Genomic DNA, 27807 nt, shown 5'->3' with positions numbered 1-27807 from the left:
TTAAATAAAAAGTGCTAATTAGATCTGTTCTCTGGCATTAATGATTGATGTGATCATTTCTAGTCAATCAGTTTTATTTTACGAGTTTAGATGTCTTCCTCTCCTTCCATAAGTTCGTCAGTTGAAACATGCAGCAGTGACTTTTACATGGTTTTTTTTAAGCATGTTAATGTAACTACCGATACCGTTCTTTAATTCAGACAAACTGACCCAAAAGTTCTCCATCGTAATTCTTGAATTTTTCTCTTTGTCAACGAAAATTCTTATTCACTGAATACTCTATCTCTGAATAGATCACTAGTCAAACAGTAATTTCAACACCTCTCACTTACTTCATTGGAACTTGTTAATAGTTGGGAGTGGTTGTTTAAAAACTGTGACTTTTATTTTGAATCGTTTCTTTCCAGCTTGCCTATTTTACAAGGGATGCAACTTTTATTAGCGTTATTGCCATTTTAGAACAGGCTGTCACTAGCCTACTTTTTCAGCTATAGAATGAGATTTCTCTTTCACACTTTTTGTGAAAAAAAAACTTGGCCTTCGTCGGCAAGGAAAGAAAGTCAAACTCCACCTCCCTAGGATGTGGAATGCTTGCCCTGTCCCTGCCTTCCTTGCAGATCAGGCCTCGACAGACTACCGTGCTTTAAGGCTGCAGACAGTGAAGGTGTTGCCTCTGAAATGCAATTTAGATCCACGTTCTTGATTTTTTTTTGGACTCCTTTTAGTAAGGTGATGAGCTCATTGTCAACTTAATTATTGATTAAATCCTACTCTACATTTGTAATCACTTAAAACCATAATTTTCTTTGCATTTAAAAGTCACCCAACTAACTATGACAAATGTGGAACAGAATAAGGCTAACTCGTTCTACTGGTGAACCTATACTTTTCTGCATGTAACCTGCTTAATGGTGGGATTTGAGGCATGGTGGTGATGGGCTTACCTCTTGGCCAAAATAGTCTGGTTAAAGCTCTATGTGCTTCTGATGTGTCTTAACATGTTCTCTGCAAGTTAATTGGAGAAACAAAAACAGATCAGTTGCTTAATCTGTAAAGTCTGCACTTTCCTTAATCCTGAGATTTTTGTTTACGTAAGCCTTTTGTGCTAGCAGAGTTAGAAATGTTTTTGTAGCTAGGAGGGATATTGCATTCTTTTTCTTCAGTTGGGTATTGTGACTTTTTATTGGAGAAAGGGTTAGGGTCAAACATGCCTGCTCAGTTGTCATCCTCCTATTCCTATTCAGTATGGGCCACTGGTTGAATAAGCAAAATAATCTCTTGAAGATTCAAAGAATTCCTTTAAAATCAGTTTCCTCTGGGCCAATAGTTTGACGTGAAGAATCAGTTTTATTCTATCTAATTATTGACTTGCCTAAGATAGATTAAGGTTACAATTCTAGATGACACACTGGTAGTAAATATAACAACTTTTTAAACATCCCCAGCTTATCTTCTGCTATTGTCTAATTCAAAATGGAGGACAGGTTGAAGTATTTGTAATAAAGAGCATTTACCTTGCCACCTCTTCTGTGTATAAACTTGTTCAATTACAAGTTTTCAAATGCATAACCTTGGAGACGTTTCTTTAAAATGTTTCCTTTCCAGGTGTTCGGCATTGAGCTTATGTGGCTGGGTGCTTCAGTCCATTTGAACCTATACCCCATTTCTTTACTGGCTAGTAAATTGGTTCCTGCTGTACTCACAATTGCTGGTGTCCTCATTTTTTTCATGGCTGTCTTTGGGTTTGTTGCTGTTTGGAAGGAGAGCAGTACTATGATGAAAGTGGTAAGTTTAATTTTTCAGATGAGTTGTTTTTATTCATAACTGTATCTTCATCTTTAAATGTTTAAGACAAGCAGCTGAAAGGATTGCTCCAAAAATAAATCTTGATATTATTAATTATGGAAATAGTTAAACACAGGATAGAAAGAAATTGTGGTGGGAAGGGAATCTTGTAGGTGTGGGGCATGTAAGTACCAACAGCATAACTGGAACTTGGAAAGAGGTTATAGAGAGAGAGATCATGAGAAGCTTGCTCATAAATTTAAATGAAACAGAACTTTGAGGCAGAAGACAAATAAAGTTAAAGGAAGAATGAATCAATTTGAGGCAAATATATTAAATTTGAAAAAGAGAAATGAAAGCCTGAAGCAAAAATTAGATTACTTACAGTGTGGAAACAGGCCCTTCGGTCCAACAAGTCCACACCGACCCGCCGAAGCACAACCCACCCAGACCCATTCCCCTACATTTACCCCTTCACCTAACACTACGGGCAATTTAACTTGGCCAATTCACCTAACCTGCACATCTTTGGACTGTGGGAGGAAACCGGAGCACCCGGAGGAAACCCACGCAGACACGGGGAGAACGTGCAAACTCCACACAGAGAGTCGCCTGAGGCGGGAATTGAAAAATTAGCTGAGGTGCATTGGGAAAATACATTAAAAGGCAAGACTGTGTACAAGGAATGTGTAGTTCTTAAAGAAATATGGATCTCTCTTAAAGGTATAAAACGCAGGTACTCAGCCATGGTTAATAATAAAAAAAGTTTAGGACTGCACAAGTTTAAAAGAAAAGAACTTGTAAGTTTGCCCAAAGTTATAGTAATTCTGAGGATTGGGAAGTTTAGAGAATACGATTAAAGGATTGCCATGAAAGGGAGAATACAAAATGAATGTCATCTAGCAAAAATATAAATACATAAAAATGGAGTGTAAAAGCTTCTAATAGTTATACAAAGAAAATGTTTGGCTAAAGTGAATGAGGTGAGGGGGAGGAGATTTGCCCATGGTGAATATGCATTGGGGCCAGGGAAATGAAAGTTACGGAGGAGGTGGAGGGTGTGGATGGTGTCCCAAATGTAGGTGGGGAGTTCCAAGACCATTGGGGGGGGCGTGCTGCCGGTATCAAGATATGAGGAGATAAGTTCGGTGGGGCAGAAGCAGGTGGAGACAATAGATCAATTGCAGGAGTCGGGTTTGAGGATTTGGGTAAGAGTTGGAACCGGATGGTATGGGGTTGCAGAACAATGAAATTGGAGGTTGTGGGTGGGAGATCCCCTTTGTCCATGGTAATGATAAGGCGTTGGGGACCGGGGAATCATGGAGGAGATGGAGGGCGTGCGTGGTGTCCCGAACTTGTGTGGGGAGTTCCTGGACCAAGGAGAACTGGATGGTGTCGAGATGTGAGGACTTGTGTTTGGTGGGGTAGGAGCACATAGCGAAAATGAATGAGAGTCCACTGTCGGCTGAGTCACAGAAATTTATAATGGGGAATAGAGAAATGGCAGAGAAGCTAAATAATTGCCTTGCCTGTTTTGACTGGGGAAGATACTTAAAAAAAAACGAAGCTAGTGACCCAAAAGGCTAAGGGGAATGAAGGGCTGAAGGAAATTAGCATTTGCAAGAAGATTGAATTGGAGAAATTAATGGGACTGAAAGTTGATAAATCCACAGGACCTGACGAATTACATCCCAGAATGTTGAAGGAAGTGGATATAAAGATAGTCAATGCACTGATAATTATCTTTCAAGATTGTACAATTTCTGGAATGATTCCTGTGATGTGGAAGGTAGCAAATTTCACCTCCCCTTTAAGGAGGAAGCGAGGGAGAAAACCATGAACTTTGTCACTGTTAATCCTGTGTCAGTGTTTGGAAAAATGTTAGAATCTATTACAAAAAGTTGGGATCAATAGACATCTGGTTGATAACAATCTGCATAGTTGGAATGGATTTGTGAATAGGAAATAATGTTTGACAAAAACGCTGGAGATTTTTGCTGAAGATGTTACTACTTTGAGCATCTGAAGATTTTGCTAAGTTTCCCCAAAGAAGGTTGCTTCAAAAAATTTAAAGCCCAAAAGACAGAAACTAATGTCCTGGTGTGGAGTAACCATTATTTTCTGACTATTAACCAGAGTCATTTGTGCATTGATAAGGTGTGGCTAGTAGGGCACCACAAGGATCAGTATTTGACCCAAGATGTTCATGATGTTTTATTTGGGATCAGGGACAAAATGTATAATTAAACTGCCAGAGCAATTGGTGGATGTAGATATAGATACAACGTTTAAAAGATATTTGGACAGGTAGATGAATAGGAAAAGTTTGAAGGGATATTGGCCAAATGCAGGCAAGTGGGACTTGTTTTAGTTTATGAAACTTGATCGGCATGTATGGATTATACCAAAAGGTCTGTTTCTGTCCTGACTCTGTTAAATAGTTAATGACTTCACAGTTGCAATGCCACTAGGCAGCTGTATCTACTGATAAAATTTTACATCCAGTTTGAAAGAGTGAAGGGCAAGTCTAATACTCTTCTTTTAAATTTAAAGATACTGTGGATATGAAAGCTGAGCTGGCTGAAGTGATCCTGAACAGACAACTAGCAAATCAATAGAGAAGTAGTGAGAGTGTTTCAGGGTATATTTCAAAATACTTGTATTCTTTCGAGAAATTCCAAGGGGAGAGCTCATCCGTGGTTAGCACTGCTGCCTCACAGCGCCAGAGACCCGGGTTCATTTCCCGCCTCAGGCGACTGACTGTGTGGAGTTTGCATGTTCTCCCCATGTCTGCGTGGGTTTCCTCCGGGTGCTCCGGTTTCCTCCCACAGTCCAAAGATGTGCAGGTCAGGTGAATTGGCCATGCTAAATTGCCCGTAGTGTTAGGTAAGGGGATGTACATGTAGGGGTATGGGTGGGTTACGCTTCGGCGGGGCGGTGTGGACTTGTTGGGCTGAAGGGCCTGTTTCCACACTGTAAGTAATCTAATCTAAAGACTTTAAAGGAAGTACCAAGTTGAGGAAAAAGCACATATTGCACCAAGATGAGTCCAGGTTAGAATGAAAAGCAAAATAGAGAATAACTTGAAGGTTAATCAGGAGAAAGGGTTTAGAGTATATAAGGAAGCTAGCTAGGAATGTAAAAGTAGATAACTAGGCTCTACTTACCTACATTTAAAAAAAGGAGAGATAAGTAAAGTGTGTCCTATTTAGAGTGAGAATAGGACATTAATTGCAGATGATGAAATGGGTTAAAACAAACGTTTTGCTTATGTCTTTCTTATAGAGGATACTAAAATCAATCAGAAGGTGAGTGGAAGAGACAAACTTGGTGAAATTGCAATCACAGGATACAATGCTGAGTAAATTCATCAAATCCTTACAGTATGGAAACAGGACCTTAGGCCAAACAAGTCCACACCGACCCTCCAAAGAGTATCCCATCCAAATCCATTTCCCTACATTTACCACTAACTTGTGCATCCCTGAACACTGGGCAGTTTAGCACAGCCAATTCACCTAACCTGCACCGGTTTGGATTGTGGGAGGATACTGAATCACCCGGGGGAAGCCCATGCAGACACTGGGAGAATGTGCAAACTCCACGCAGTCGCCAAAGCTGGAATCGAACTTGGGTCCCTCGTGCTGTGTGGCAGCAGTGCTAACCACTCAGCCACTGTGCAAATTGATGGGACTCTGGGGTGATAACTCTCTAACTCTTAAAACACTTATCATAAGATTTTTTTAAAAAAAGACGAATGAGTAAATGCATTCGTGTTCATTTTCCATAATTCCCTTGATTCAGGAAAGTAGCAAACTTAACCCCTCTCTTCAAAACAAAAAAGAAGGTAGAAAACTGGAAATTTATAGGCTGGTTAGATGATGTCTGTTGTGGGAAAGGTATTTAAAATTGTTCATTTGAGGAGGCTAAAGCTCTGCATAAGCGTCCAAGGTAATCTAGAAGAGTCAGCATTCACTTGTGAAAGTGAAATAATGTTTACCCAATTTATTGGAGTCCTTTTGAAGGAATAACATGGATAAGACTAAGCCCATTGTGTTGTGCTTTAATTTTCAGCAGGCCTTTGACAAAGTGTCACATATAAATTTGTTTGTGCTTCTGCTTTGTAGACTGTGTTACAGATAACATATTAACCACATGGAAGATTAACTGGCAGAAAACAGTTAAGCATAATTGTTTTATTTTGATTGACACAATGTGACAAGGTGGAGTCAGGGCTCTATGCTGATGGCTGAACTTCACACAACTCTGATTAATGACTTGGATGAGGGGGAACAAAGGCACGGCCGCTATATCTGTAGAAGACACAAAGCAATGTAGAAAAGGGTGTTGTGAAGAAGACCTAAGGTGGTTGCAAACTGACGTCGAGAGGTTGAGTGAGTGGTCAAAAAATCTCGCTGGAGTATAATGTGAGAAAATGAGAAATTGTTCTCACAGGCAGGATAGAAAAGCAACGCATTACTGAACCAGAAAAAAATTGTAGGTGTAGAGGGATCTACATTTTCTCGTGTATGCACCATGGAAATTAGTATGCAGGTACAGTAAGCAATGAAGAAGGCTAATGGAATGTTGCCTTTTATTACACAAGAAATTGAAGAGAAAAGTGTAGATGTTAGGCCTTTGTTCAGTGCGGAGTTCTGGTCTCCTTATTTAGGGAAGAATGTAAACACGTTGGAAATTATTTCTAACAAGGTTACCTGACTGGAATGAGTGAATTGTCTTGTGAGAATAGGCTGATCAGACTGCATGGGTTTCCCCTAGATTTTAGGAGAGCAGATGATTATGTATAAGATCCAGAATTATCATGACAAGATGAATATAGAAGGGATGTTTTGTCTTATGGGTCCAGTATAGAACTTGAGCACTTTTTAAAATTAGGGGTTGCTTCCTTTATTTGAAAGATCAGAAATGTTTGAGGATTGTGACTTGGTCACTACTTTGAGGCAGAAAGTTCCAGTGGGGTCTCTGTAAATATTTTTAAGGAATAGTTAGATCCACACTTGGCAAGGGAGTCAAAGGATGGATGTCGATGTGGAATTTATTGATCTTATTGAATGGCAGAGCTGGTTCAAGGAGCTGAATGACTTTCTTTTGCTCCTAACTTGTATATTTCTGTTCTTGACTCTGATGTACAATGTTTCCTGCTTAAAAATCTGGAAGTCTTGCAATAAATGGTATTCTAGGGCATCATTTAATTACTTTTTCAAGCCTGTACGCTTTGAGATAAAAGAGCATACTGTATTTCCTTTCTCAGATTTTGCAAAATATGTTTTGTTGGAAGAGTCGTCCAGACTTTTATGTCCTCCGATGTCATCTGACTGCCATGGATCTCCACCTCTTGTTTGTCATATGTTGCCCAAATGTGTTCAGTCAATCAATTCCAGTTCATGATATCATCCATTTTTCTCCTCTTTTTATTTGCTATGAATCTCCTGCTCCAGTAATTGTCTGTTTACCATCTGCTCTAATGATGTGTCTGAGATTCTTGTTCTCTCCTTGATGTTATATAAACAAATATGCTCTTCTCCAGACGTTTCCAGCATCTCCTCATTAATCTTTCTACGATATGCAGAAAAGCCTCCATAACTCAAATGCATACAGCTCTTTGAACTTAATGTATTTTTAAACAGGGAATTTCTACGTGAGATTTGAGGTTATTGGTACTGGAATGTGTGTCCCCAGAAAAATGCAGTAAACAAGTTTGTATAGTTTGTATGTTACAGTTTACTGGAAACAGCTGGAAGCTTCTTTTAAATGAAAAACGAGAATGGGCAGTTAGCTTTCTACTTGGCTACAGTTTGTTAATATTAAAGATTTTTAAAACCTTTCTTCTCATTAACCCTATGACTGTTGAACAGACTTTTGCAACTAAGGGATGTACTGTATACAGCATGGAAACAGGTATGACAGTCCAACTTGTCCATTCAGACCCATTATCTTAAATTAATCTAGTCTCATATTAATGAAAGTTCAGATTGTATGTTCCTGAAGGGCAAGCCTGGTAGATATAGGAAATGCTGTATGATGAGAAAAATTAAGGTTTAGGTTAAGGGTAACAAAGAAGAATATGTCAGCTATAGACAGCAGAGATCGAGTGAGTCCCTAAAAGAGTATAAAGGCAGTAGGAGTATACTTAAGAGGGAAATCAGGAGGGCAAAAAGGGGACATGAGAGCGCTTTGGCAAATAGGGTTAGAGAATGCAAAGGGATTCTATGAATACATTAAGGACAAAAGGGCAACTAGGGAGAAAATAGGGCTCCATTAAAGATTAGCAAGACCACCTATGTGTGGAACTGCAGGAAATGGGTGAGATATGAAACGAGTATTTTGCATCAGTATTTACTGTGGAGAAGGAAGTGGAAGACATAGAATGTAGGGGAAATAAATAGCGACATCTTGAAAAATGTCCATATTCCAGAGGAGGTGGTGCTGGACGTCTTAACATGCATAAAGATGTATAAATCTCGGGAACCTGATCAGGTGTACCCTAAACTCTGGGAAACTAGGGAAATAATTGCTGAGCCCCTTGCTGAGATATTTGTATCATCAGTAGCCACACATGAAGTGCCAGAAGACTGGAGGTTGGCAAATGTTGTGCTACTGTTTAAAGATGGTAAGGGAAAGCCAGACAACTATAAACCAGTGAACCTGACATTGGTGGTAGGCAAGTTGTTGGAGGAAATCCTGAGGGACAGGATTTACATGTATTTAGAAAGGCAAGGGCTGATTAGGGATAAGATTAGAGTGGTACTGGAAATGCACAGCAGGTCAGGCAGCATCCGAGGAGCAGGAATATCGATGTTTTGGGCAGGAGCTCTTCATTTTGAATGAGGCTGGAAGCCTCGGGGGTGGAGAGATAAATGGGAGGGGGTGGGGCTGGGGGGGAAGGTAGTTGATAGTGCATTAGGTGGATGGAGGAAGGGGTAAAGGTGATAGGGTGGAATGGGTAGGTGGGAAGGAAGATTGACAGGCCATGAGGATGGTGCTGAGCTGGAAGTTTGGAGTAGGGTGGGGAGAGGGGAAATAATGAAACTGGTAAAGTCTACATTGATGCCCTGGGGTTGAAGGGTTCCGCGGTGCAAGATGAGATGTTCTTCCTCCAGGCGTCAGGTGGTGAGGGAGTGGCGGTGGAGGAGGCCCAGGATCTGCATGTCCTCAGCAGAATGGAGGGGGGAGTTGAAATGTTCGGCCTTGGGACAATGGGGTTGATTGGTGCAAGTGTCCCAGACATGTTCCCTGAAGCGCTCTGCGAGAAGGGGTCCAGTCTCCTCAATGTAAGGGACACTGCTTCTGGAGCAATGGATGCAATAAATGACATTTATGGAAGTGTAGGTGAAACTTTGATGGATATGGAAGGCTCATTTGGGGCCTTGAATGTGAGAGGGGAGGTGTGGGCGCGTGTTTTGCAATTCCTGCTGTTGCAGGGGAAGGTGCTAGGAGGGGAGAGTGGGTTGTTGGGAGGTGGGGGGGGGGGGGGGGGGCGGTGCCTGGACCTAACCAGGTAGTCATGGAGGCAACAGTCTTTGCAGAAAGTGGATATGGGTGAGGTGGGAAATATATCCCTAGTGGTGAGGTCCGTTTGTAATTGGCAGAAGTGTCCGCGGATGATGTGGTTTATGCGGAGGTTGGTGGGATGGAAGGTGAGGACCAGGAGGTTCTGTCCTTGTTGCGGTTAGAGGGTTGGAGTTTGAGGGCGGAGGTGCGGGACGTGGATGAGATGCTTTGGAGGGTATCTTCAACCACGTGGGAGGGGAAATTATAGTCTTTAAAGAAAGAGGCCATCTGGTGTGTTCTGTGGTGGAACTGGTCCTCCTGGGAGTGTTTTTGCAGGAGGTAGGGTAGAAGGAGGTGTAATCCAGGTAGCTGTGGGAGTTGGTAGGTTTGTAAAAACAAAACTGACGGTGTTGAGTCGGTCATCGTTGGTGGAGATGGAGAGGTCCAGGAAGGGGAGGGAGGTGTCAGAGATGGTTCATGTGAATTTAAGGTCGGGGTGGAATGTGTTGGTGAAGTTGATGAACTGTTCAACCTCCTCATGGGAGCACCAGGTGGCGCCAATGCAGTCATCAATGAGCGGATGAAAAGGTGGGGAGTAGTACCGGTGTAACTGCGGAAGATGGACTGTCCTACGTAGCCGACAAAGACAGGCATAGCTGGGGCCCATGCGGCTGCATGGGAAATTGTGTCTTGCTTGATTGAGGTTTTTGACGAAGTAATGAAGAGGATTGATGAAGGCAAATTGGTAGATTGATCTGTATGGACTTCAGTAAGGTGTTGGACAAGATTATCATGATAGACTGGTTAGCAAGGTTTGATCATCCTAAATATAGGGAAAACTAGCTGCTTGGATACAGAAGTTGCTTGAATGTAGAAGAGAGAGTGGTAGTAGAGGATTGCTTTTCAGACTGGAGACCCGTAACCAGCAGTATGGCACAAAGATCCGTGCTGTGTCCATTGCTTTTTGACATTTATATAAACGATATGGATATCAACATATGGTTAATAAGTTTGCAGGTAACACCAAAATTGGAAGTGTAGTTCACAACGAATATTGTCTCCGAATATAATGGGCTCTTGATCAGATGGGCTGAGGAATGGCAAATGGACTTTAATTTCGATAAATATGAGGTGTTCATTTTGGAAAGGCAAATCAGGACAGGACTCTTGCATTAATGTTAAGATCCTGGAGACTGTTACCAAGCAAAGACTCCTTGGAGTGCAGGTTTATAGTTCCTTGAAAGTAGAATTACAGGTAGCTGGGATAGTGAAAATGATATTTGGTATGCTTTCCTTTATTGGTTAGCACATTAATTACAGGGGTTGGGAGGTCAAGTTGCAGCTATACAGAACTTTGTTAGGCCAGTTTGGAATATTGCATGCAAATCTGGTGTCTCAGCTATAGGAAGGATGTTTGAAACTTGAAAGGATTCAGAAAGGAATTAGGAGGATAGTGCCATGATTGAAGGGTTTGAGCTATAGGGAGATGCTGAAAAGGCTATAGCTGTTTTCCCCAGAGCATCAAAGGCTGAGCAATGACCTTTTATAGAGGTTTATAAAATCATGAGGAGTATGTCTATTTATTCTATCCAATGTCCAGTTGAGTTTCTGGTCAGTAATAACCATGACATTGACCCCCCCCCCCCCCCCCGCCACAACTATCAGTCATTAGTAATGCCAGGCCTCATATTGGAGATCGTTATTCCCTGTCATTTGTGTGATGAAAATATTATTTGCCATTTTTCACTTCAAGCGGGATGTTGTTCAGGACATGATGCATTTGGGCATGAACTGCTTCAGTGTCTGAAGAGTTGTGAATGGTGCTGACCATTGTGTGATCATCGGTGAATCCCACTTACCATGTGATGGAGTGAAGGTCATTGATAAAACAGCTGAAGATAGTTGGGCCTCGGACAGTACTGTGCAGTGATGACTAACCACCAACAACCACAACCATCTTCCCATGTGCCTGGCAAGACTCCAGCCAGCAGGGTTTTTCCTGAGTCCCATTGATTCCACTTTTGCTAGGTCTCCTTGATATTGCACTTGGTCAAGTGCAGCCTTGATGTCAAAGGCTGTCACTATCAACTCATCTTTGCAATTCAATCCTTTTGTTCATGTGTAGACCAAAGGCCGTCATAAGATCAGGAGCTGAGTGGCCCTGGTGAAACACATACTGAGCTTTTGTGAATGGGTGCTGCTTGTTAGCATTATTGATGACATCTTTCATCACGTTACTACTGATCGAGAGTAGGCAGGGACTGTAATTGTCTTGTTTGGATATGTCCTGCTTTGTGTGTTCAAGGCACACCTTGTCAATTTACCACATTGTTTGTCGATGCCAGTGTTGTAACAGTGCTGGAGAAGCTTGACTAAGGGTGCTTTAAGGTCTGGAGCACAAAGTAATATTGCTGGAATGTTGTCAGGGCCAACAGCCTCTGCAGTGACCATTGTCTCCAAACATTTGCTTAATATCACATGGAGTGAATCAAATTGGCTGAAGACTATTAGTGGTGCTGTAGACCTCTAGAGGAGGCTGAGATAGACCATCCACATGATATTTCTGATTGAAGATTATTGCAAATGCTTCAGCCTATTCTTTTGCACTAATGTGCTGGGTTCTTCTATTTTGAAGGATGATGATGCTTGTGGAACAAAAACAAGTTGCTGGAGAAATTATACTCATTGTTAACTCGTTTCGCTCTCCAGATACAGAAAACCTGGTGAATTTCTCCAGTAATTTGTGTTTTTAAAGTTTGTGAGAAGATTTGTAGTTCGGGTGCTCGTTGTGGTTCTGTTCACCGAGCTGGGAATTTGTGTTGCAAATGTTTCGTCCCCTGTCTAGGTGACATCCTCATTGCTTGGGAGCCTCCTGTGAAACGCTTCTGTGATCTTTCCTCCGGCATTTGTAGTGGCCTGTCTCTGCTGCTTCTGGTTGTCAGTTCCAGCTGTCCGCTGCAGTGGCCGGTATATTGGACCCAGCAGACAGCTGGAACTGACAACCAGAAGCGGCAGATTCAAACCACTACAAATGCCGGACGAAAGATCACAGAAGCGCTTCACAGGAGGCTCCCAAGCACTGAGGATGTCACCTAGACAGGGGACGAAAAGTTTGCAACACAAATTCCCAGCTCGGCGAACAGAACCACAACAATTTGTGTTTTTATTTCAGATTTTCAGCATCTGTTAGTTTTTGCTTTATTTTAGTGATACTTGTGGAGTTTCCTCCAAGTAAGTGTTTAATTATCCATCACCATTCACAATTGGATGAGGTAGGATTGCAGAGCTTGCATCTGAACAATTAGCTGTAGTATCACTTGGCTGTATCAGTCACTTCATGCTTACGTTATTTGGTGCTTTTATTTCTATAGCTTCACCAAATTTTTGGTGATGTCTGTTGCTGCTCTAAAGAGTCTTCCTGGACTCTCTCATTGAAAAGTATTTCACTCTATGACAGCAATACCATTGGATGTCTGGGAGTGATGGTTGGATTCTGTTATCGAAGGTGGTCACTACCTGGCATTTGTGGTATGAATATTACTTGCTACGTCAGCCTAAGTCTGAATTTTGTTTATCCTTTTCATAAGATGTGAACATTGCTAGCGATGCTGACTTTTATTGCTTATCCTTGATTGCTTTCAACTGTCTGAAATGACCTAGCAAACCAAGACGGAATGACATTCCTGTCTGCCTGAAGTCGCGTGTAAACCAACTCAACTAAGTATGGCAAATTTCCCTCCCCAGGTGTACCTGTTATTGCTCCTGGCAAGCTCTCTTGCGCTCTTCCTTTTTGAATCCATGTTGCCTCCGTGACATGGAGGCATAGAGTGGATGACATGAGGTTTCTGGTTATGGTTGAATACAATTCTAATGATCCACAGTGCCTCCGAGAGAGCCTAGTGTTGAGTTGTGAGATTTGTTCCAAGTCTCTTATTTAGCACTGGTCATACCATTCAACTCGATGGAAGAGATCCTCAATGTAAATACAGTCTTTGTCTCCAAAGGCTGTGCACTGGTCACTTCTGATACTGTCGAGCACAGATACATCTATTACAGGTAGATTGGTGAGAATGTGATTTTCCTTTCTATAGGTCATAACAATAATCTAGTGACTCGTGAATTTTGGGATTGTTAAATATCAGCATTTCTTTTGTCTGCAACAAGTTGTTTGCAATATCAGTAAATGTGGGGATCCGGAGGGCTGAACAGATATTTGGTGACAATAAGTTTCAGATAATAGGAGGTGTCTTGTGGACTAGATAAGCTCAGAGGATGTGAAAAACTAGGCAAGATATTAGGACATTGAGGAGGATTAAAGGAAGTTTCAACCTGTAACCCTTTGGAACTGAAAGACATAGCAGAGGTATCTGAAAGGATGCTCCTGATCTTGCTGTTAAAGAAATCCATGAGGTCCTTGTGTTTGTTTTCAGGGCAGGAGAATGTAAAGAAAGCAACTTGCAGTTTAAAAAAAAAGAAGCCAGGGGTTATCTTTGCATTTCAGAATGATCTCAACCCAGCTGCTTTGCATTAATCACACTGAGATTGTGTTTTATTTTTCTTTTCTTCATCTGGCATAATACACACACTGTGTACTTGTGTATTGAACGTGAAAGAGAGGTTCTCTTTGTTCCACCTTGAAAGGTTTATGCATGAGTTCCTCCATAAATGGCTGAATTTGTAATGGGTAAAGTCCTGATCAATATTCATCCCCAATATTCCAAGATACATCAAATTATTGTAAAATAATGACAAGTTCAAGTTCTACATGAATGCTTTCCACTATATCTTTTTTTTAAGTCCAGAAGAATTCTCTCCTGGTATCTTTTTGATGGAAATTTCATGATCCAGACACCTATAACCATTGAGATCACTATGTAGGCCAAATGCAGGGAAATGGGGTTAGTGTGAGTGGACACTTTGGTCAGGGTGTACCAGTTTGGGCCAAAGGGCCTGTTTGTGTACTGTAGGACTCTATGACTCTATACAAAAATAAACTGCTAACCTAAAACAAAACTGGTTTACTCAGATGAACTGATAACATTGCAACATATTTTCTTCCGCAGTTTCTAATTCTGATGATTCTCGTCTGTTTTGTGGAAGTAGCTGTTGAGGTGTTTACCTATGTCTTCAGGAGCCAGGTAAGTTCTTTTTTATAATTGAAGCAGTACAATAGGATTGAATCTATCCTATGTTGTAGCATAGTTTTACTTTTCTTTTCCTGAACATACATTTCCTAAAAAGTTAAAACTCCGCTCTCTTTACTTCCCCTATTTTGTAGGTGTACAATAACATAACAGGTGGCTTTGAGAAGTCTATTCATGGATATGCAAGATCTGTTCATGGATATGAAAAGTCCAAACTGGAAGTTTTGATAGACCAACTGCAAATCAAGGTTTAAAATATATTTTACCATATTTTATAATGCTGCATTCGTCTCTGAATAGTAGGAAACCTTTGGCTTTCTGATTTGTTTTCAGTTGTTTTTTCTGTTCAAGTATTTTTGTCTGCATTCCATTTGAGAACAATTCTTTTTCTTGGAATTTAAACTGCTCCGGGCAAGTGGAATTTGATGGCATTTGTGATTTTTTTTCTTTTTCCTCTTTTAAAAAAAAACTGGAGTTTTCTGAATAACTAGTTTGTCATCTATAGCTAAAGTACACTTTTAAAAAAAATTATAACACTGATATTGTAACTTGAAGAAGCTAACCAGTCATTGGTAGTGTAGCAAGTAGTATTATTATTTGTCTAGTTGGAACAAAATGAGAAATGGATTCCTTTTAAATGTGCATTTATAATGCTGAGATTTGAGAAGCTGTTGGTGTTTCCCACATGTTAGAGGAGTTGAGTTATAAGAAGCTATTATGCAAATTCTACTTGTTTCCTCTATATTAAAGGGTGATGTAATTGAAGTCTTAAAGATATTAACAGAAATCATAGGTTAGATAAAGAAACAATTTCCATTGGTTGGGGGTTCTAGAATGAGGGGACATTAGTCTGAGAATTTGGTCCGAATTGTTCAGAATATTAGAAATGTTAGGGAGCATTTCTATACATAAAGGATGGTAGCAGTTTGGAACTCGCTTCCTCAAATGGCAGTGGATGCAGGATCAGTTGTCTAACTTTAAATCCGAGCTGGATAGATTCTTGTTAAGCAAAGGTATGAAAGGATATTGGCCAAAAGTAGGTCTATGGAGTTAGGCCACAGATCAGCCATGATCTCATTAAAAGCTGGAACAGGCATGAGGTACTGTATGACCTACTCCTGTTGCTATGTTCCCTATGTGCTGCACTCTGAAAGTGTGTAGCCAAAAGTTCCCACTTGGAGAGGGGATATCTTTTTTTTATAGAAAGATTGTAAGTTTTCAGTTCATAGATGTAATGACACTTCTGTGACAACTGGTAATAATTTGTGATTATGCATTAATTTTTAGGAGAATGATTCCCTGGTGCAACATTCACCACTGCCATCAGATTTTTCAGTGCTTTGCTAATTGTGTCTGAGAATTCAAACAGTGGCAGTGTAGTATTTTGCAAAAGACTACCTTTTTGTTTCATAAGTGAAGAATGCCCCTTGAAATGGATTTTTTTTTCTAAAAAGTGGTTGTTCAAATCTAAATATTAATAGACAATGATCTAACTTGAAAGCCATTATACAAATGCAAGTCGTAATTTGTGGAGTAAAATGCCTGAAGGTGCTTCAGATATGATTCTGCAGTTTACCTTGAAAACAAGAATAGCTACTAAGGATTGACTAAATCAAAGAAACAAAGGAAATACTATAGTCTCTGCAGGGGGAGAAAATTATTGCGAGTAATCTTCTGGAAGAGTGATACCAAAGCCGTTATATAAAATTACAGCTGGTGAAGGAGGAAATCAAAAGTGATCCTGTCAGTATCGGTGTTGATGGATTACTCAGACAATTTTAAAGTAACAACCTAGGTGACAATTTAATGATACAGTGGTTGGGCAGAAAAGCAATAACTGAATAAAAGAACCTGTAAATGTGCAAGGTGATATACAGCATGGGAGATCTCTTTAGAACTGATTGATTGATTGGGCAATGTTTAAAATGAAAATAAGAAATGCTGTAAAATGCTAAGACAGGAATGCTGAAATAGTTCAAACTATTGTCAAAATAGTGTAACAACCTAGGTGCAGAATTTCAATGACTTGCACTTGTATAATGCCTTTTTAATGACACTGTCTGTAGGAGTTTCACAGGAGTATTATAAAACAAATTACAACATTGAACCATATCAAGAGATTTGCTTGGTGAAAGAGCTGGTTTTAATGAAATGCCTTAACAGTAAGGTAAAGCAAGAAGTGTAGAAAGGGAATTTCAGGGCCTAGAAATGGCCACTAATGCTGATTTTTAAAAAAAAATATTCTATTTGTTCATGGATGTACAAATGCTGGTCCAGCATTTCTTGCCCATCGTCATAACCCTTGACCTGCCTGTTGATCAGCTGCAGTCCATTTGCTGTCGATAAAGCCATGATGCCATAAGGGAGGGGGTTCCAGGTTTTTGATCCGGCAACACTGAAGGAATGACTTGTCTTTTCACCAAGTCAGTGGCTTGGAGGGATATGTGATGGTGTTTCCCACGTATCTGCCCTTGTCCATTTGGATGGTTGTTGTGGGTTTAGAAGGTGCTCCTTAAGGAGAGTTGGTGAATTCTGCAGTGCGTATTGTAAATGGTATACACTGCTACTGAGCTTTGAAAGTGGAGGGATTGGTGTTTGTGGATGTGGTGCCAATCCTGAATACTGTCCAGGTCTTGTTACATTTGGGCATAGACTGCTTCAGTATCTGAGGAGTTATAAATGGTGCTTAACATTGTGCTGTCAGTGAACATTCCCACTTCTGACCTGACCTTATGATGATAGGTCATTGGAGCAGCTGATAGTTAGGACACTACCCTGAGGAACTGAGGGTCATATGGTACAGAGGTAGTATCCAATCTCTGGGCCAGGAGGAATCTGTTCAAGTACCACATGCTCCAGAAGAGTGCAATAACATCCTGTACCATATTGAATCGAAAATATTCTACTCTGAGGAACTCTAGATCCTGTGGTGCAGAGGGAATGTTATACTTCTGGGCCAGTTGACCTGCATTCAAGTCCCACCCTTGGAGTTGTGTCCAAACAATTGGATTTCAAAGATCCATACCCCGAGGAACTAGCAAGGTCTAGTGGTGTAGTGGTAGTGCCCCTGTCCTGCACTAGGGGACCTAGGTTAAAGTCCCACCTACTCCAGAGAATGTGTAATAGCATCTCTCTGAACAGGCTGACTAGAAAGTATCTGCATTGAGGCTCTTGAGTCAGTGTCTCTACCTCTGAGCTAGGAGGCCTAGGTTCAAGTCACCCTTGTACAGATATGTACCAAAACATGTCTGAAGAGTTTGGTTTGAAGTATATACCTTGAAAAATTGTAGAGATTGTCAGCTCCGCTCCAACCTGCAACTACTACAAGTTTTGTGCCAGTAGTAGTTGTAACAAAGTCAGCCATAAATGAGTTCACTGATTGGTCTAGATTAACAGCTCAACTGGGGGCCCTGGCTGAAAGTTGGCTCTCAGGGAGCTTGATCAGTGTCAAGGATTTTCCACATGCAAATGGAGGGTGGAGAGATGTTGGCCTCATATTATTTTAATGGCAGTGAGAGTGGGATCCGTGCCAGTAAGCCATCATAATTGCTGCCGGAATGTAGACTTGAGACAACAAAAGAGTCCCACTCTACCTAAATTGAGTAGAGAACTTGTATGATGGTATCCAGGAGAGAGCGCACCCTGGAAAGCCCACTTATAGCAGGTTTGGAACAGTAAAATTGGTTGGAATTTGTTGCTGAACAATCAAAATAAACATGGTCACCCATTTCTAATGGAGGCCGATACCAGTGTGGCTATATCAGTAGCAACAGAACCAAATTATTAAAAAATTCACTCTTGACTCCAACCCTTAAGTTTTTGTAACTTCGGCTAGACTGAGAATCTATACCGCAGAGTCTTTACAGTTAAATGATACAACTTTGGTTCTGATCTTTTTATGAGAAGCAGCTGGATCAGTTACCACTGATTAAAGTAAAAGATTTGGACCCAAGTTTGATTAGATGAAATTAGTTAAGAATGATTCATCCACACTGACTCCATATATTTTTGATTAGAAAATGGCCACCTGAGTGAATTCTGAGCTTAAGTACCTGGAGATTTTCCAGGAATGTCGAGGGACTATCAAAGGAGCCAAAGCCACCTTGAATGTTGACCAGGAAGTATTTCCACGATTCTACAAGACCCATCCAGTGCCATTTGCCTAATGGGGAAAAGTACAGACAGAAATCAGAAGGCTGGAAAGTGAAGAAATCATCAAAACAGTCCAATTGCAGAATGGGTAGCACTAGTTGTGAAGCTCAGTGGGTCAGTTCGCCATTGTGGGGATCTTAAATAAACAGTAAACCACTTTTCACAACTGGATAAATACTCAATCCCTTGCATAGAAGTTGTCCTTCATGAAGTTGAAAGTGATCCATGCATATTTGCAGTTGTGGTTAGATTAGTATTTCTGGAAGTATAAAATAATTAATAACCACAAGAGTTTGTACCAATATACAAGACTGCCATTCGGGGTATTGTCAGCCTGTGCAATTTTTCAGCAGATGATGGAAAACATTTTTACAATGTCTACCCTCGGTTGCTACTTATCGAGATGGCACACTAATAACAGGGAAGACTTGAAGTACGTAGTCCTGTTTAGATGTTTTTCCCATTGGGCATACACCTTTTTTAGAAGGGAAAAGTGGGAGGCCTGGAACACAGAAGTGACCTACTTGGTCTGCAGAATCATCCAGTCCCGGCTACACCTGTCAGAAGATAAAGTGAGGGTGATTAAAAGTGCCCCAACTCCCACATCTGTACTGAAGCTTAGGTCTTTCTTTGGGCCAGTGAATTATTACGGAAAGTTCATATGTAACCGTGCATCAACTCTTTTTTTTTTAAAAAAAAATGTCAGTTTTGGGAATGGTCATGTAGCCACACCATTGCTTTCAGGGAAGTGAAGAAATGGCTATTATCCTCTAATGTGTTGGCACATTATGATCCCAAATGACATGCGATGCCTCACATGCGATGTTAGCACATAAATAGAGAGGAATGCCCAATAGCATATGTATCCAGGATTTTGGCTAATGCAGAGTATAAATGGGCCCAGATAGAGCAGGAAGGCTTGGTAGTCATATTTTATAGTCAGGCAGTTCCACCAATATATACAGACATAAATTTATAATAGTAACAACAGATCATAAATTTCTGTTGGACTACTTCAAGGACAAGGCAGTGCCATATCTTCAAGCTGAATTCAGCAGTGGGCTTTAGTACAAAATGCATTATAATTACAAGTTGGATCCACTATCAAGGAGGCCAAGTAGCAAATGCAATGCATTGAGCCGCCTCCTGATGGCAGAATCGCCACTGGTGAACCAGATGGATTTTTCCAACAATCAACAATAGATTTTCAGTCATCATAAGCTCATTAATCCTACATTTTTGTTATTGAATTCAAATTCCACCATCTGCCATGATGGGATTCCAACCTGGGCCCTCAGAACATTACCTAGAGCTCTGGATCAATAGTCTAGTCTATGTCGTTGTCGTCTCGATGTGGAGTGAATGGATTTGGTGGACAACTGGCATATGTGATCTGTGAACTGATATTGTTGAGAGATGGGAATGAAATAAGAGAATGTGATGTTCAAATAACATTAAACAGTCCTGTATCCTGGCCAGTTACCAAAAGGTGTCAGAATAATGGGCAGTTTTTCAGGTTGGCAGGCTGTTACAAATGGGGTGCAACAGGGGTCTATTTGGTGCATCAACTGCTTCACAATCTATATTAATGATTTGGATGTAGGACCCAAATGAACAGTAGCTAAATCTGTCAAAGACACCAAGATGGTTAGGAAAGAAGTTGTCAAGAAAAATTAGTAGCCCATGGTGGCTCAGTGGTTAGCACTGCTGCCTCACAGCACCAGGGTCCTAGGTTTGATTCCAGCCTTAGGTGACTGTGTCTGTGTGGAGTTTGCACATTCTCCCCATGTCTGCGTGGGTTTCCTCTGGGTGCTCTGGTTTCCTTCCATAGTCCAAAGATGTGCAGGTCAGGTGAATTGGCCATGCTAAATTGCCCATAGTGTTAGGTGCATTGGTGAGAGGAAAATGGGACTGGGTGGTTTACTCTTCGAAGGGTCGGTGTGGACTTGTTGGGCCGAAGGGCCTGTTTCCACACTCTAGGGATTCCAATCTAATCTAGTGTCTACAAATGATGTATGCAGGTTGTGAGTTCATAAAAATAAACTTGGCAGATGGGATCTGGGTGTCCTGGTATACAAATCTAATTTAGTAGTCAATTACAGCTGCTTTTTTGTTTTAAGGGAGAATGAAGTATGAAAGTAGGCTAGAACTTTCAGCAGCAGCTGTACAGGGCCTTTGAGATCTTATCCAAAGAACCATATAACTGTCTTGGTCTCCTTTTATTAAAAAGGATATAATTACATTAGAAGCAGTTCAGAAAAGATTCACTTGACTCCATCCTAAGATGAAAGTGTCCTCTTATGAGAAGTAATTGAATAGGCTTGGTCTATTCATTTAAAGGCTTTAGAAGAATGTGGGGTAATCTTATGGGAACAAACTCCTGAGGCAACTTGACAGAATTGATACCAGGAGAATGTCTCATTGGGAAGACTGGAATGAGGGGACACACTTTAAGTGAAAGGTTTCTGATTCTCTATCTCTGACTTTTCAAAAGAAATGTCATTATTCTGTGGAATTCCTTTGGAGGTAATAGAGGCTGGAGGTCATTCAATTCATTAAAAGCAGTGTTAGATCTTTTAGATAAGCAATATAGTGAAAGGATGGGGAATGAGGGCAAACTGAAAAGTGGAGTTGAGTTGACAAAGTCACCATGATCTTACTGAGTGAGATTACAAACACCTGCTCCAAGTCCAATGTTATTATGAAAACAGAGGCACTACTTCTGGAAGGACAACACATTAAAGACTGTTTTTGGTCTGAACAGAAATACTTACTATAAATAATTAGTTTCTTGTGGGTTGCTGCTTTATCACTTCCAGTTGCGCACTCACCTCTAATGTCCAACTGCATTAACCATGTTTAGTATAATCCTCAGGAATAGCACTCTTATCTTGGCTTCTCTGCAACTCCTGGGTCTGCACTTTGATTTGAAAAGAAGTTTACAAAGAAAAAAGGAAAAATGTTAAGGATGGAAAGTGGATCTGTTACAGAGGCTCTGCTGTCTGTTTCAACATTATTTTTGAGCCTTTTCTACTTTTTCTCCAAGTGAATTAATAGTTGTCACATATGGCAGAGGCAACATTGTGAAAAGTATATACTCCAATATTGTGTTAAATATATCATCATTTTGCTTCTGTGAATTTCATGCTTGTAATAAAATTTAATTTAATTCCAATCATTTGGAGTGACTAAAGAATATGATGGGAAACACAAACATTTGCCAGAGAGCAGTTTTGAGATCAGAACTAATTCTCAAATGCTTATAAATATCAACTTCATTCAAATTAAAAAGAAAATGAAGCACTTTTTTTAAACTGCAAGACCAGTATAGTATTTGAGGTTAGACTTGGTAAGTGCTGGGCAATGATTGTCTCCAGCAAGAGAGAATCTGTCTTTGTAGATGAATTTGAAAGGGTTACTACCTGATTTGAGTGCAAGAATCATCTTGCATGATGACATGAGGACTGGGATGTATAGTACAACCTTCCAAATACATGACTTCTACCTCTTAGCCTGAGTGCAGCAGTTTCATAGGAACACCATTCAAACTGTCCTCCAAAGCCTTTCTAACTTGGAACCATATAATATTGTCTCGTTGGATCCAGATGCTAGAAAACCATTCCTAGTGGTACTATGAGTTTGCCTGCACCAAATGGACTTGCAATAAGCAACAATTTCTAGCCTTGTCACCTATGTCTACCTTTCATTTTATGTATCAGGTATTCAGGACTGTACTTGAAAATTTTATAAACAACTTAACTTTTGCACACATTGGTAATGCCCAAGTTAGGTGCTATACATGTGTAATGTTGATATGAATGCTATCAAAGGTGCTGTGCCCTGCAGTTATCATTTTGTGAATATATGGAATTCAACCAGACGTGCAAAAATAACATTTCCCTATGAAATATTAGTTCAAAGTTGTGCTGGGTAGAGATGCATTTCTAACCTACTAGAGCACATACAATTCTAACACTGTCAATTAATTCCCAAGTCTTCAGATGTGAACACCTCTGCTTTTACTATATTATATATATATAGTATATATATCTCAATGTACTGTTCATTTTTTATCAAATGCAAATTATTGGAATATCATGTGCAGAAATTTTGATTTATGGCTCCAGTCTAAGATGAGTGGCAGCAAAATGTGTTTCTTTGATAGATTTGGAGTATTGTGCCACAAATATTGAGGCACAATATTTGTGTGCCTCAAACCAAATATATAAAGTTTGTGAATGCACTTTTCATTGTGTGTTTGATCCTTCTATTTCTGGTGCGAGATTTGTGAAGGTTCCTTCTGCCTCCACAGTTTCTTTGTTGTGGTTCTAACAATTACACGGACTGGTTTAAGACCACCTTTGGACAGGCTACTTTGTCAGTTCCAGTGAGTTGCTGTATCAATATGACTGACTCTTGTGGAAGAGATGTTTCCGATCAAACAGCAAATATTCATACAATGGTAAGAATGTGACAAATTAATGTACTGATGAAACAAGCTGTTAGAATCCACTTGCAGTATTTTCCTCTCAATCATGCAAGCTAATACATAATATTACTTTTGCTTTTAAATCATAATTGTTTTGGATACAAATATAGGGTTGTACTAGAATACTGACAGCGTGGATGGAAGAATGTTTTTCAGTTATTAGAGGAACTGGTGTTGGCTTTACGTTTGCACAGGTAAGGACATATTGAAACCAAATTTGTTTTTTTTAGATAAAAGCAAATTAGTACGGATGCTGGAATCTGAAACCAAAAGAGAAAATGCTGGAAAATCTCAGCCGGTCTGGCAGCATCTGTAAGGAGAGAAAAGAGCTGACATTTCGAGTCTAACTGACTCTTTGTCAGAGCTCTTTCCTCTCCTTACAGATGCTGCCAGACCGGCTGAGATTTTCCAGCATTTTTTATTTTGGTTTTGTTTAGATACTGCATATGGGCATTTTGCTTTTTGTGGGGGCGGGGGGGGGGGGGGTGGGGTTGGTGGAGGAGCTATTGATGTTGGAAGGAGGAAATAATAATTTGGTTCTACTAGCCTTGCCAGTTTGAGATATGATCCAGTGTTGAAGGATAACAGGAAAGATGTTTACACGTGCAGAACTCCCTTTAATTGCTTATAAGCCAATAAAGGTGCATGAAGTCATTAATTTTTTCCTTGATCTATCTATCGTGTTACTATCCCAATAACTCTGCACTTCATCTGCATGCAAGCTTTGTCATTACAAATGCTGGCTCAAGATTGCCTGTATTTGCATGAAGCCAGAACTGCTCAAAGTATTTATTCTAGTTATTACATCTCCTACTAATTTGCAATTCTTAAATTCACTACAGATTGAATTAGCTTTCAAAGCTAAGCCAGAGTTTAGAAGATGGATCCCTAATAATGCGAGTGGGAGAGGAAAGAAAAACCTAAATGGACATAAATTGACCAGTCTCTGCCATTAAGTGACTTTTGACATCTTTGAGGGGAACCGAGCCAAGCAAGCATGATGTAAAGCCAATGTCTCCATCTTTCTTTTCAACCTTGAGTTTATATGCACATTTTTGCAATTGGTCATTCAAATTAGACAAGATCTAATAGTTGTCAAAACAAAACCAACCTAGACTGTAAAACTTTATTTTTGACCATTTCTTCGTCAAAGTGCTAGGAGAATCAATCATGATTTTTTTTAACATAACAACAGATTGTAGAAGTTTGCAAAACTGAGCATTGATCTTGAGGATGGTAAGAACGGAGTGGCTGAGAATGGAGATTTCTTTGTGAAAAGTCAGAAGTGGGGAACAAGATTGCAAGTAGAAGGTTGTGTGGAATACTCCATATGCAGAATGGTGTTTTTTAAGGGAGATAATGGTAGCCAATTGCCAGAATGAGTAGAAGGTCACTGCAACCCTGAATATTTTTGGACACTTGGCTTCCTTCAGGCTACTGTATGTTTTATCAGGATGATCAGCCAATTTGCAGTGGTTAAACAGTTGAATTTGAGGTCTTGGCCAGGATTTTACCAGTGGTAAGGTGTGCAGTGGTATACTGCTTGCAATCAATTACCAACATCAGAGGCCCAGTTAGGAACACTTTTGTTTTGCAGAAGGTAGAGTGACCATTCCCACAGCCCTCCATATGGGGAGGTTGCCAGCTACCATTATCTCCCTTAAAAAACACCATTCTGCATATGGAGTATTCCACACAACCGTACGTAATGTTTTTTCGGACTCAAATCATTTTAGTTAATGGGAGCATCCTTCTACTTGCAATCTTGTTCCCCACTTCTGACTTTTCACAAAGAAATCTCCATTCTCAGCCACTCCGTTCTTACCATCCTCAAGATCAATGCTCAGTTTTGCAAACTTCTACAATCTGTTGTTATGTTAAAAAAAATCATGATTGATTCTCCTAGCACTTTGACGAAGAAATGGTCAAAAATAAAGTTTTACAGTCTAGGTTGGTTTTGTTTTGACAACTATTAGATCTTGTCTAATTTGAATGACCAATTGCAAAAATGTGCATATAAACTCAAGGTTGAAAAGAAAGATGGAGACATTGGCTTTACATCATGCTTGCTTGGCTCGGTTCCCCTCAAAGATGTCAAAAGTCACTTAATGGCAGAGACTGGTCAATTTATGTCCATTTAGGTTTTTCTTTCCTCTCCCACTCGCATTATTAGGGATCCATCTTCTAAACTCTGGCTTAGCTTTGAAAGCTAATTCAATCTGTAGTGAATTTAAGAATTGCAAATTAGTAGGAGATGTAATAACTAGAATAAATACTTTGAGCAGTTCTGGCTTCATGCAAATATAAGCAATTCTGGCAGATCCTTGGGGCTTCAGGAAGACATACTTGAAGTCCCTTCCCCCTGGTAATCCTCAGGATGTTGCTGGTGGGAGATTCAGTGACAGTAATGCTCTTGAATGTCAAGGAGTGGTTGTTAGATTCTCTCGTTGGAGATGGTCGTTGCCTGGTATTTGTATAGCATGAATTGTAACATTTATTGAGTGCTCCATTGTTCCTTCTTCCAAAGTGCATCATCCTACTTATCAAGGTCAAATTTCAACCACTACTGTTCTACACATCTGACCAATTTATTTAATATCCTGCAACCTAAGACTTAATCCTTCCATCAGCAAACTTACATGTCCTCTCCACCAACTCCCCAGTGCTGCCACCTACCATATTCTCATCTATATCATTTATGTATAACCAATAAATAAGGGATCCAGCATTGACTCTGTTGCAAATGAGGCTCCAGTCACACACCAACAGCCGCCTTCCACTACCCTCCATCACAATTAAGCCAATTTTGGATCTGACTTCCCAAATTACCCTGGATCCATGAGCTTCTACCTTCTGTGTCCGTTTCCCATGTGGGACCTTGCTAATAATAAACGAATTCTTATTGCTTCGAAGAGCTGCAGATGCTATGTTGAGAAAAATATTTGAACTGTTGGAATCTTGGGTTAGTGTGCGGATGGGAAAGTGAAGTTAAAATTAAAGGTATTGAATAATGGAGCAGGTTTGAGGGGATGCATGGCCTACTCCTATTTGTTGTTTTAGCATACAATAGTTAGTCTGGATACAGCGTTAAAGAATTATTTAAATGACTTAAATTATTTTTTCCCTGTTTAGGTCATTGGGATTTTTACATCGTACCTGTATATCAAGAAGCTTCAAGATAACTATGTACCAGGCTACTGATGCAAGCTTTACAGATAATTATCACTGAATAATTTGGATTTAAATTTTTTTCTCTACCCACTTCAGACTTAACAATTTAAATATATCAGTTGAGCATTCCTGTAATTTGGAATTGTATTTGTGTGCCAAATGTAGTGTGTGCTTTGTGGACAGTGGTGAAGTGGTGAAACAGTATAATTAACAGTAATGACTAATGTGCTAATATTTTGATCATTTGGTGTATTTTCTTTAACATTTGTGTGGGGACGGGGGGGATTCTTCTAAATAAAAGCTTGACCTCAAATGTTTAGGATGAATGCAAATAGCAAATTGATATTTGAACAAATTGAATCCAAACTATTTTCAGCCATCATTTAAATTAACATAATGCCTTGAAGCTTGACTAAGGCATGGGAGAGTCTGACAGTTGGCAAACCTATGAAGGAATTGTGTTCTGAACGAAGATTGCAAGCCAATGAGGATAGGTGATGAGTGAATGGGACTGGATGTGGAAAAGGTTAAAGAGCAGAGCTTTTGGAAAAGCTGTAAACTCCTGGTTATGATTAGATGCGTAGCAAGGTTGCCCAGTTCATTAGGTTTCCAGGCTGGCTACCTCACACTATTCTGGATGCAGATGGATGGAACTGGCTTCTTTATTCAGCCAGCCTTTTGCTTGATCGCATCAAAATTAATTTAGGAAAGCTCCCTTCCCTTGTGGATACGTTTTTGTTTTTCTCCCCAATCCAAATGACAGTGTTTTCAAAAGGAATCAATTTAACTAGGCTTTCTGGAGTTAACATATTAGTTGACTAATATGTTACAACAATAACCACATGTAGAAATAACACCAAAAGGATGAAAGTTTAAAACAAATATAGTTCAGACTTTGAATTGTTTGTGAAAAGCAGATAATTCAATATTACAGTGAAGGTGACTAACATTTTGATGTTGGTAGTTGAAAACTCAATTTGAAATTCTTGGTTTTGCAGGAATTGAAGTTTCTTTGACCTGACTTTGTTCTTTTCTAAAGAAAGGTTTGCAGAGGGTCTTTGTCTTGTCTCATTGCTGCTTTTATAACAGAGTGGGACAGGACCTTTTTATGTGCAACATGGGCAACTAGAGGATCCTTCTTTGACTGTTAGCTGCACAGCATGCTCATACTCTAAGCCAGGCTGCCTGTACATAAGCATATCCAGTCCCTCTAACATACTAGTAGAGTTGAAATAAGCTTTTTAACCCTTGTCCTTGTGATTTTCCCTTTGAAGGAAACACAACATCTGCAGTCTTGGGGCATAATCCATACTGGCGTGACTTGCTGTTGAGCAAGGATTGACAGCACCTTGTCATTTGTTGTAGCCATGAGCTCACATGTCCATTTTGAGGTTTCCTTGACACTCATACGTAAGGAATAAGAGAATGATCAGGGAGAAGGTCGGGCGTAGGGAACTTGTGCGTGGAGTCTGAGCAGATAGGAGAAGGCCTAAATGAGTTTTTGCTTTGGTTTTCACTAAGGAAAGGGACTTTGTTGTGAATGAGAACTTTGAG

At 40.1% G+C, this 27807-nt stretch overlaps 1 protein-coding gene across 1 annotated transcript; it reads left to right on the top strand.

Moving 5' to 3' along the window:
* Window positions 1-521: 521 nt before the first annotated feature.
* Window positions 522-26554, top strand: LOC140481794 (CD63 antigen-like). Its single transcript, XM_072578322.1, has 7 exons — window positions 522-729; window positions 1606-1785; window positions 14361-14435; window positions 14576-14689; window positions 22906-23055; window positions 23193-23276; window positions 26215-26554. Exons 1-7 carry the CDS (start codon window positions 679-681, stop codon window positions 26281-26283), a joined length of 723 nt encoding a protein of 240 aa, XP_072434423.1. The 5' UTR covers window positions 522-678; the 3' UTR covers window positions 26284-26554.
* The last annotated feature ends 1253 nt before the right edge of the window (window positions 26555-27807 follow it).

Source organism: Chiloscyllium punctatum, chromosome 10 (assembly GCF_047496795.1).
Source record: "Chiloscyllium punctatum isolate Juve2018m chromosome 10, sChiPun1.3, whole genome shotgun sequence".
Lineage (NCBI taxonomy): Eukaryota > Metazoa > Chordata > Chondrichthyes > Orectolobiformes > Hemiscylliidae > Chiloscyllium > Chiloscyllium punctatum.
Note: the sequence above shows the minus strand (reverse complement) of the source record. Positions and strands in the feature narration are given on the sequence as shown.